General features: G+C 31.2%; 1 protein-coding gene across 6 annotated transcripts in view; it reads left to right on the top strand.

Annotated features, from left to right (window-relative positions):
* Positions 1-12,171, top strand: part of LOC118188759 (calcium-transporting ATPase sarcoplasmic/endoplasmic reticulum type-like) — a 164,602-nt gene that overhangs the window by 115,240 nt on the left and 37,191 nt on the right. For all 6 annotated transcript variants that reach the window (XM_085813522.1, XM_085813521.1, XM_085813524.1 and 3 more), the window contains exon 14: positions 3,769-3,871. In XM_085813522.1, the coding sequence (XP_085669648.1) occupies positions 3,769-3,871 (103 nt within the window). The remainder of the gene's footprint in view (positions 1-3,768; positions 3,872-12,171) is intronic.

Here is a 12,171-nt window from a genome sequence, read left to right as displayed (position 1 = left end):
AATATGTAACTTTCACATGCATGTTAAGATGGGAAATTGGTATGCATGCGAGTACACATGTAATGCATTCTGTTAAAGTAATTCATACAAGGGCTGATTGAAAATTTTTGAATAGTAGTTTTTATCTCTTCTGTTATTGGATATAGCAACCCTGTACTGGATTTTGTGAAGATCATATATTGATATGTGTGAAAAAGCAGTTGGACGGCCATAGCTTTCATATTTCACGAGCTCAGTGTTAAAGGCACTTTACGACAAAGCACAGCAGGTTATACTCTGCACTTGTGAATGTCAACTTGACATCTATGGGCAGACAATAAGCAGTGATCATTGTGCAAATGCCTTAAAAACCATCTGCTTGCTGTAAGAGGAAGAAGAGATTGGTTTTGTTGCAGGACAATGTTAAATGGTATATTCTGCAGTGGTATTGGCAGCCTTGTCTGAAATCAGTCTGTCAACACTCGAATACTGTGTACATAGCATAAACTGTGATATGTGGGTGTTCTTATTATTGAAATTCTTATTATTGAATTCTTGTTATTATTATTGAAAAGCCACACGATTTTGCATATATGAAAATTTAAACTTATTTGATATTGTCCTTGCATTTTTAGTCACATCTTGAATTAGTGTCTGTGTATTTAGGGGAGAAGAGAAATTTTAATCTAGTAGTTAACCCTTTCGGCGCCCTCTCGTGTCCCTGAAAATTTCTCCTCAGCGGCCCTCTGTTTTTCGCCGCATGTAGTGTTGTTTTCTCTGAACAGCTATCGCAGTGGATGAATGTAAATGAACATTAAGTAAAATTATAAGGAAATAAAACATGTTTATAACTTTGAAAAATATGTACAAATTGTACTTACATTTTTCTTGAATAACTGCATTTCTTTATAATTTTTTTACAATATGATAAACTCTAAAACATGGGATAATACATAGTCCTACATCATATTCTTTATAACAGTATCACATTTTGTTGCACGCTTTTTTCCCTAACAATGTTTTTCTGGAACAAATGTAACACCACCCTCTTGGTTCTTTCTGATTTGCAGTAGGTGGATTGTGGTCTATAAAACTGCGTTCAGACGGCGGCATAAAGAGCATAGAGGCATAATTATAAGGGAATAAAATACAGGAGTTCCATTCACACCTGCGAGACGGAAGGGGTTTAAGCTGTGGGCAATCGGAGAAGCTAAATTTGCACATGCATGGATGTGTCTCCACTTTTCGCATGCTGTTTTCCCAGCTCGATTGATTTCCCGCACTCGCTCTGCTTGTTTTCGTTATTTTGTGTCATGGCTTTTTCAGCGTGTTATGGCGTTGCGACACGCAATGAACTAGAAGTTGATCTGTCAGCACTGTCATTATCTTCAGAGCAGACGACCACGAATGGGCAAACTACAGCCCCCCGGAAGTTTCTATCCGGCCTACGGAGAGAATTTTGACGGTCCGAGGCAAATTAAAAGAAATATATATTTATATATTATATAATTATTTCCTATTTTGTTTAAATATTATTTTTTCTTCCTTTTTATTGAAAGTACTGATGACTTTTTTACTTTCTCTATTTTTGTTCTGCAAAACATAAATTGGCAAAAATAGCAAGCACATACAGCTTTCAATCAATAAAGTGTTAAAAGCGGAAGTTCGTTGTTTATTATAGAAAGCACAGACAGCTTTAAAGTGGAAGTTCTTTATTAGTTATAGTTGTAGATTGGCGCCAACAAGCATTATCTCATTTTCGGGGAGGAGACATATGGAAATCCAGTATAGGTGAATTAGACCTCATATGCGGCAGACTGCACACTTTTAAGCTCCAGCTTGCGGGTTTTTCTTTTGGCGCGAGTTCTAATATTATTGGTTGTGTATGGAAAGATTGCAGACATATAGCATCATTGTGAATAGTGGTGAAATTATTAAAAGCCTAGCTAGTGCTTGTTTGAGTTATTCATAATGTATTTCAACCTCAAAATGGCTACTAAAAACGTAAAGTTGATTCAGAGTGCCGTGCTTTTAATGGTGAATGGACCTGGAAATATTTTTTTAGTTGTAAAAGATAAACCAGTGTGCCTCATCTGCAATGAAGCGTTAGCAGTCTTCAAAGAACATAACATTTCCTGTCATTTTACATCTAAGCATAATTCTAGTTACAAAGCAATGTCCGAATATGAAAGAAACAAAATCCAAAAAGTCTTTGTAAAAATATTATCAGGATGACAAAATTTTTTCAAGAAGGTAAATCCAGATTTCAATCTTTCAGTCTCATTCAAAAAGAATTGGATATTTTTACCATATCTTTCAACATAAGTTGTGAAGCAAGATTTGTAGCTTGAATTAATTAGTTGCAGTCTAACAATCATCTCAAGCATGCCAAAGTTAGTTTTTCAAATCATTACCGAAAGTAAGTTTCCCAAATTTAATTTCTCACGCCCAGAAAATCAGTGCTATGTGTGCTTCATCTTATATATATGAAAAAGCATCTTCAACTATGAACCTATTTCAGAAGTAGACTGACAGATGAGCATATATATAACTCCGTTCCTTAGAATCAGTACATCTCTGTTCAAACCTCAATATAAAGAACTTTTAAAAAGGAAATCGCACTTTCATTCATCTCATTAAAATATTTAAATTGTAATACTTGTATATTGCTTTTAAAATTTTGTAAAATATATTTTGGCTCGCAATCAAAAAATTTTCCCATCCTTGATCTAGACTAACCATTTAATATAACTATTTTCGCCAAAAAAATCATTGATTATTGTAATTCAATTTTTAAGTAATTAACTTTATTTTAATGTTATTCATATCATTCAATGTTTCTTCTTCCTCTAAATTTATTTATTATTAGTTAATAATACATTCAAATTTCAGGCAATTTTCTCTGGTGTAATCCTGAAACTAATTATAGCAGTACGATGACATACTATCACGAAATTTAATGCACATATTTTTTTGCTTATGTATGCTGCTAAATAAATATGAAATATCTGAATTTATTTAAAAATATCATTAAATAGATTTCTTTCTTTTATCTGTAAAATGTCTGCAAAAAAAAGGACATTTTTTAATCCAGATTGGGAAAATTCTAATCTCAATCTTCAGTGGAGAAAACAACCCCTATTATAGTTATAGTAGTAATATGTAATTGGCAAATTTTTGCATTTTCAAGTAGTACCATAATTAATTTCCTTCTCGGCATAGCCAATGCGCACTACATAGATAACCTGGAATTTTCTTAAAATGCACCTGATAAACCTGGGAAAGTCTGGGAATTTCATTCTCCAGTTTGAGTGGCAACCCTGATTAAATGTTGAAATATTTTAAAATAATCTCTGCTTATTTCTGACAGCAGGATAATTTGATAGCATCTGATCCAGGCAGTTTACTCCTCCCATTTTCTTGTAATTTTTTACAATGCATTGTAATAAAATCAAACTAAAAAATATCCTTATTTATCCCTCGTCTGATTCTTCCACTTGTGTACATGAGGAATTTCTTTTAAAATGTTACTGCTAATGAACTGTTGATACCGATAATTTGTTTTTATGAAAATTTTAATTTTCTTTAAAAAGTACTCATTGTGTTTTCAAAAATCAAGAAGGTACTAAATTTGGGCAAATTTATTCATGGATAGATTTTATCTGTTTGTTCTGTGATGTTCAAAATAGTTTCTTACTGTTTATCTGTACGGCTTGCTAAGTAATATCAATCTTTTTCCTCTGCTATGTTGAAATATTTTTAATGTGATGCTGTAAAATATATTTGCAGATATCTGAATGAGCAGAAAGTGAAGTGCTCGGACTTTGAATCTCTATGTGAATTAGCAACAATATGTGTTATGTGTAATGATTCAAGCATTGATTTTAATGAGGTAAAAATGTGAAACACCTTCCACATTTTTGTTTTTTAATTAAATGTGCCTGAGTGTGATGTGGTGTGTTAAAAAAACTTTCAGAACTTTATTTTTATTCTGCTAGAGTATAAAATTTAATGCCTGATCTTTCTTTTTTGCTTCATATCCGTTTTTAAATTGCATGTAAGGCAATTAAAACATTGTCATACGTTTCGTCTTATATATATATATATAATTGTTTCAAAAGAATAGAGTTTAATTAAAAAATTAAATTTAAATTACATATTTAATTAAATATTCTTTGCGCCATTGCTGCAAGGAATTAAATTTAAATTTAAACAAATTTAAATTCTAAACAAATACGTAAAAAAGTAGAAAAGCAAATTTAAATTCTAAAAAAAGGAAAAAAGCCAAAATAATTTTAAAATGTGCAAACATGTAAAAGATTTAATTCTTGAACTAATCTACAATATCATTTAAATTCAGAAGCATAAGCAAATCAAGTGTAAAATCTATCCATGAAAATAAATCTACTAATTTAAAAAATTAAAATTAAATTAAACAATTTTTAAAAAAATGCATATGTGAATGATCGTAGAGTAGGCAGAAGACAGACTTATCAAGGGGAAGTTGCCACCAAACCTAACTCTCCAATCATTCAATTCGTGTTTCGTCATTCATGCAGGCAAGGGTAAAAGTCAAAACCAAAAGTAATTCCAATAAAGTGGTACCCTTAGAAATTAACATTTAAGAATTAAAGTTCAAAAAGGAAAATACTAATTAAGTCTTTTGGGAAACAAGCAAGTAAAGTCAAGAATTAAAATTTTTCTTAAAAAATTAAATTTTTCAAAAATTAATTTTTTATAAAATAATAAAAAAATTTAGAAACCAATGTATTTTAGAAATCCTTGTCTACAGAAACTTCCCCTACACGAATATGCATATCAATAAAAAGAAACTATAAAAGAACTATACATAATCCATATAAACCAATAAGAAACAAAAAGTAACAAAAAGAACTAATTAACACGAACTGAATGATTGGAGAGTTAGGTTTGGAGGCAACTTCCCCTTGATAAGTCTGTCTCCTGCCTACTCTACGATCACTCACATATGCATTTTTTTAAAAAATTGTTTAATTTAATTTTAATTTATTAAATTAGTAGATTTATTTTCATGGATAGATTTTACACTTGATTTGCTTATGCTTCTGAATTTAAATGATATTGTAGATTAGTTCGAGAATTAAATCTTTTACATGTTTGCATATTTTTAAATTATTTTAAATTATTTTGGCTTTTTTCATTTTTTTAGAATTTAAATTTGCTTTTCTATTTTTTTACTTTTATACGTATTTGTTTAGAATTTAAATTTGTTTAAATATATATATATATTTTATTTCTTGCATAAGTAATGTTAAGATGATGTCAAAAAATCAAATCCTACTATTGTAAGATGTTTTGCAATCGATCACAGATGTCTAACTGTAGATGTAATTTTTGAACAGTACCTATTACAACTTACAAACTCATGTCTTTTAGATAATTTATCTATTTGAAGAAAATAAATGCATAACATTTCCTTTCAAGTGCACCAGATTTTAATTTTGCTCACAGAATTATTAAATACAAATATAATTTTGCAAAATTTAAATTAACCTGCATTTCTAGGTATATTTGTATTAAATGTAAAATTTTTATCATCGCAAATATTTTTTATGCTCTTATAGCAGATCCATAATGATTTTCTTAGAATCATTTGCATAGCTTACTGAGATAGTGCTGCATTATGGTTTTGCCTATGTTATGAAACCTTAATGCACTTGTGAAAATTAGTTATTAGCAATATTCATCAATTTGCAAGCTCAGTTGAGTTTAAAAAGTTCATAACACAACCAAATGTTTGTATATTTTTAAGTTTTGTTATTAAGTATGCACATATTTTCTTTGACAGAGGAAAATTTTTAAGCCACTTTTCTGTGGTAAAACATTTATGTAAAATCTTATAAATGTGATAATCAATCACATTTATTGCACATGTCTGAACAAGCATATGCAATTTATCATTTAAAAAGAATATTAAATTAGTATTTGAGAAACATAGATAGTTAATTTTCTAAATCAACCACCATTAAATTTTTTAGTTTGTATAGAAAGTAATTTTTGCATGAAAAGATGGAATTTTTAATTGATAATAAATTTTTTCAACTTTTAGGCTGAATAATTTGCATGAAAATCTGCTGAATTTCAGTATTTTTATTCTATTAGTTCTTTTAATTTTATTAGTTTTAAACGAGAATAAAATTAAATCATCAGCAGTATACTAGTAAGTAATAAAATATTTATGAAGAAATTTCATAAAAATCTGAGATATTCTAAAACTTTTGCAGATTTCAGCTGAGCTATGAATTGTTAGTTGCTGTAATTTTAGAGTAGAGCTCTGTATTATAAAATTTGATTCATTTTTTAATCTAAAAGTGTACATAGAACTAAACTCTGAACTTTTAAAAGATTTGTGAAATAAGTATTTTAGCAGGTGTTTTTAACTTATATATTGTAATGATATTTTTAAAGGTACATTGGGTGAGAAAAATGTATAAATATACTACATGTATTTATATATGTATCTGAAAATAAAGGAATGCAAAATATCCCAGTACTTTTCTTTAAAATTTAAAATAGGTGTTTAATGAATTGACATCTATTACGACTGCATATATGAAAGATTGTCAATTTATTCTGTAAGTTATTTTGTGTGGCCAATCTAGACTGAAATATACCAGTTTGAGAAAGCTCATGTTGTAATTTTTAATAATATTTATTAAATTAATTTTTAATAATATTTATTAAAAATAAATTCTGAAGAATATGTGCATAAATTGTTTAATTTAGTACTTTTTTAATATAGTGCAAAGTCCGTAATCCGGGTGTCCATTATCCGGAATGATCTATAATCCGGACCTCAACGCCACAAACTTACGCATGCTCGTTTGATGCTCGTGTCTGCTACGCATGCGCGTAAAGCCAGTAAAGCGTTTACCCATGTGAACTTCCGATAGCGTAGAAAGTAACAGAGAATGTTATATAAACCAAAAAATTTCGATTGACAAGTTAGTCAGTATTCTCGACACAGCACTTACAGGACTTGAACAGTGGAACTTTGTAACTGAACAAGGAATTATGTCTGTATATAGAATTAAGGAGAAAGTACAGTCAAAAGTCTTTAATCCGGACTTGTTGAGACTTCGGCGATTCCGGATTATCGGTTTTTCTGTATTATAGATCATCAGTTTAAATCTGGTAAGATCGTATGCAGAAATTATAAAATTAAAAATATGAAACAGTAATTTATGAAATAAAGAGCAGTTATGATCTAAAGGGTATCAAAATTTACACAAAAAAAAAGCTTTATATTTATTTGTTTACTTTATTAAATATTTCTTTCAACGCGCGCATGCGTAAAGCATACATTACACATAGTCGAAATTAGAAAATAGCAACCAGAAAACTATTTGATATATATTCGTGATATTTATAATGACGAGGAATTTGATTTAAATCATATCAAAGACTGAGTACATGGAGATGAAATACTACATTTAGTAAGGAATTATAAGCTTAATAAAATAAAAACATCTGCCCTGAAGATAAGGATAGTGCTCACAGATCAACTTCCAGTTCATTGCGCGCCGCGTCTCGGAATGATTAGAGAATCAAAGGATATGCCTTTATCCATTTTTTTGCAGCAATTCCACATTTTGTTTGATGGACATTGGAACATGCTTTCGCTTTGTAGATCCTTTGGTAGCTTCAGAATCGGAAATTCTTTTTGACATAATCATACCTGCCAACTTTTACGAATTTTTCGTAATTTTTACGAAGATGCGTTTGTCTTTACGATTTTACGATCTTAATCCATTTTTTACGATTTTTTTCCTTTTTCAAGTGTTTTTAGTGATTTTTTGTCGAAATTTTAGAATTTTTCGCCAATTGCATCGTTTTTTACCGCCGACTACTTCGAATCCAGTAACCTGCGGTTTCTCCCAACTCGCCGCTTAACCAGCCATTCCAATGCACTGAACTTGTTTCTCCCACTCTTTTCTTTGTGGGCGCCAGATTATTTTTTTCGCATTTGCTTAAGCAGCAAGGGAATTACTTATCTCGGACTCAGCGAGCGTGGATTGTCGCATTCTGTTTTTTTTTTTTTTTTTTTTTTTTTTTTTTTTTTTTTGGCATGTGCTACGAATTTTCTTAATATGTCATTGTTACGAAATGAGTTCAAAAAAAAATTTTTGGCATGTGCTACGAATTTTCTTAATATGTCATTGTTACGAAATGAGTTCAAAAAAAAAAAAAAACGTATTCTCAATATTTTCGGCCTGCCTACAAAGCCGAATTTCCAACAATTAAAAGAATCCTTCGAAGGAAATAACTATGCATTTTGCAACGTGTGCGTGTGTGACTTCAGAATAAGTCACGGTGGAAGAAGCGACATTGTGAAGCATGTTAAGTCTAAAAAGCATGAAGTTAACGCTTCGGCTTCGACAACATCAAAGAAAGTGGATGATTTTTTTTCAAATTTGGCTACGAATTCGGATGCCGATGTCATTTTGGCAGAGTGTTTGTTTACTGCATTCCTCATCGAACACAACGTGCCGCTAAGCGCTGCCGATCACACCAGTAAACTTTTCAGGCGGATGTTTCCCGATTCCAAGATTGTTCAGAAATATGCTTGCGCTCGCACGAAAACATCTTCTATTGTGAACGAAATTGCTTGCGATGCACAAAGTAAAACGGTAGCTACACTCCAGAATTCAGCATTTTCGGTGTCAATCGATGGCAGCAACGGCAGCGATTGGAAGCTTTACCCCATTGTTGTCACATATTTCTGTGATGTTTCTAATGAAATGAAAACTCATCTTTTGCGTCTTCCATTGTTAAATGGAGACGCTACGGGGGAAAATATTGCCTCCTTGGTAATTAATGAGTTGAAACAACTTAACATCCCATTATCAAACTGCATTTCATTTGGTGCAGATAATGCTCATGTCATGGTGGGTGACAAAAAGGGTGTAGCCTCTTTCCTCAAAAAAAGAACAAAATGAATTAATTGTTATTGGATGCCCATGCCACTTATTTAATTTGGCAGCAGAAAAAGCTGCAGCTGCTTTACCATTAAATATTGGACCAGCTTCTGATTGATGTGTTTTTCTATCTGGAAAAAAGTGTAAAAAGGAAAGAAAACCTAAAGAATTTCCAAGAATTGTGCTCTGGTGAAACGAGAAAAATTCTTAAACATGTATGCACGAGATGGGTATTCTTAGGCAGAGTGCTAGGAAGGTTTATTGAACAGTGGGATGCATTGCTAAAATATTTCCACGAAGAGACCAAAACGAAACCACAGATCCCATCAAATTTGTCGGCATATAAGATTCCGAAAACCAACTTTGCTTCTAATCAAAATGCTTTAAAAGGGAAAAGCCAACACACAGAATCAAACCCTTTAAAAAGAAAATGCTTAGAAGACTCTTCAAAGGTCAACTTTGTTAAAGAAGTTGAAGGGAAAAAGAAACAGTCTTCTATTAGCCGGGAGGGAAGGATTTTCTATCTTCTTTCTTCGGATTTGAACAAAGCATATTGTAGTTTTGTGTTATGTACCATTAAGATTTTTGAAAGTGTAAATACCCTTCTACAATCAGCTTCGCCAAAATCTCCCCCGCTTATCCAAATTCTTAATGATCTTTTGAAAGAACTTTATACTAAGTTTGTAAAACCGTCCATTGTGAAAAACAGTGTGTTGATTCGTGTTGCCTATAATAGTTTCGCAAATCAAAAGGATGACAATGATCTTATAATTGGAAATCAAACCAGGGAACTTGTAAATTCTTTGAAAGATCATGAGAAAAAGGAATTTTTTTCAATGTGTTAGAAAGTACTTTTCCTCAGCCTGTGATTACATTGTAAGAAAGTTTCCTTTGCAAAATGAAGTTCTTTTAAATGCTGAAGTGGCAAATTTGAAACAAATTGAAAATTCATCTTTTGAAAAGATTCGTTTTTTTATTGATAAATTTCCATTTTTGTTAACAATTAAAGAAAATGAATGCCATAATGATGCTTTAGTTGAACTACAGAACCAATTTTCTGCTGCACAGTTTGAAGACTTTGCCAGTTCTGGAGAAGATAAACTTGATGTCCTCGTTGGTACCTTAAAAAGAATAAAAAGAGCTGATGGAACACCAAAATATGATAGACTAGCAAGAGTTTTATGTGCTATTCTCGTAATTACACACAGTAATGCTGAGTGCGAGAGAGTCTTCAGTGTTGTGAAGTAAAACAAAACTATGTTTCGTTCTTCAATTTCACCAAAAACTCTAGAAAACATAGTAATTGCTAAATGTTATGAGGAAACTAATTGTTATGACAGGATATTTTCCAAAGAATTTTTGGCTAAAGCCAAAAAATGCACTCTAAATTCATTACAATTATTTTTTTGTGTAACATTAAGTTCTTGTTTTATGTTTCCTAATAAATTTTTTAGTTACTACTTAATTGAGATTTACTAATGTAAGTACAATTTTCTTTTTTCTATTTGTATAAATTGTTATTTTTTTAATATCAAAGCATGATATTAATTCTTCGTGTTCTTCTGAATTTTGGAGAAATCTTCTGAATTTCTATCTTTAGACGTTGGCAGGTATGCATAATCGAAAGTTCAAGCTTACTTTTATAAAATTGCTCTAACAGTCTGCAAAAAATGATAAGGCGGATCCAATTAGAAGATTAAAGAACAACGCAATCTGCAACATTAACTGAAATAGATAATTAGATAATTTTAGCTGAGCTTATACCGTCCGTTATACATTAAACGCGCATGCATAAAGGTATTATGCGTTGACGCATGCGTAAAGGTATTATGCGCATGCGTCAACGCATCATGTGCAGAAAGTTTGTAGCTTTGAGGTCCGGATTATAGATCATTCTGAATTATGGACGTCCGGATTAAAGACTTTTGACTGTATTAGCACAAAAAACGAAGCAACTTAAACAACTTACATTGAAAGACATGTTTAACAAATAATGTAAACAAGTACATATTAAGCTTTTTTTTTTTTTTTTTTTTTTTTTTTTTTTTTTTTTTTTTTTGTAAATTTTGATACCCTTTAGATCATAATTGCTGTTTATTTTATAAATTACGGTTTCATATTTTTAATTGTATAAATTCTGCATGCCATCTTACGAGATTTAAATTGATGATCTATAATCTGTAAAAACCCCTATTCTGGAATTGCCGAAGTCCCAATGAGTCCAGATTACAGACTTTGTACTGTAGCTACTAAAAATGTAGTGCAGAATTTTCTCTTGAATTGTAAAATTGGCTATTACTTGGTTTTCATGGCAACCATAATAAGCCGCCAAATTATGTAAAAAATGAAACTTTTACTTTCAACTTCTCTTTGCCAAATTTGATGAACTACATGATATGTCTGTTTTTAGCTTAAACAGTGAAAAAGCGACAAAAAAAGGTGACATTTTAATTTACTGAGGAGTGTTGAAGATGCAAATATTGTTTAGATTTATTACCTCGCAATGAATGTACACAAGTGGCCACAAAATGAAACTATGTAAGCGAAAGCCACGATTGACTGGAACAATTTTATGAGAGAGTCTGTTTGCTAGATTTGCTTCAGCAATCTAATGGGCAAATGCGTGGCCCTGGAAAAATAGTCATTTATGAGTTTGTTTGCATGGCCGACCCCCCCCCCCCCCCCACATAAAAACCTGCTGGTTAGGGTACTCCCAAAATAGTGGATATTAATAATGGATATCAATAGCGGTTTGCCATGAAAATAGCATGTCATTTATTGTTCAGTTTACAAATCAGAAGGCAAGCACACTGATATCAACGATTGTAGACAATGTTGTAGAAAAATTTACAATAGATTCAGATTGCTGGTTAGGCTATAAAACAGACGAGCTTGAAAAGGCTGGTTACAGCCATTTAACTGTGAATCACACATTTTATCTTGTTAATCAAGAAACAAGTTCTCCAACTGAAAATGTGGAAAAATTGTGGGGCTTTGCTAAATGGCAAAACAAAAAGCAAAGGGATATGGTTTTACATTTAGAATCGTATCTTTCCGAATTCATTTGGCAGAAATTCTTTGGGAAAGATAGCTTTTCGATGCCATTAAAAGCAGTCGTGAAGATATGGCAGCCACTGCTAAATTTGGCAATATTCTTGGAGTCGTTTTAATAATGGGGCTGTGAAAAACAAAAAATTGTATTAACTATCTTCATAATTCTGTTTTATCTGTTATT

The sequence above is a fragment of the Stegodyphus dumicola genome, chromosome 3 (genome assembly GCF_044657685.1).
Source record: "Stegodyphus dumicola isolate Sdum_Otavi_A_Nest chromosome 3, ASM4465768v1".
Lineage (NCBI taxonomy): Eukaryota > Metazoa > Arthropoda > Arachnida > Araneae > Eresidae > Stegodyphus > Stegodyphus dumicola.
The sequence above is the reverse complement of the archived record's forward strand: the minus strand, read 5'-3'. Positions and strand labels throughout refer to the sequence as shown.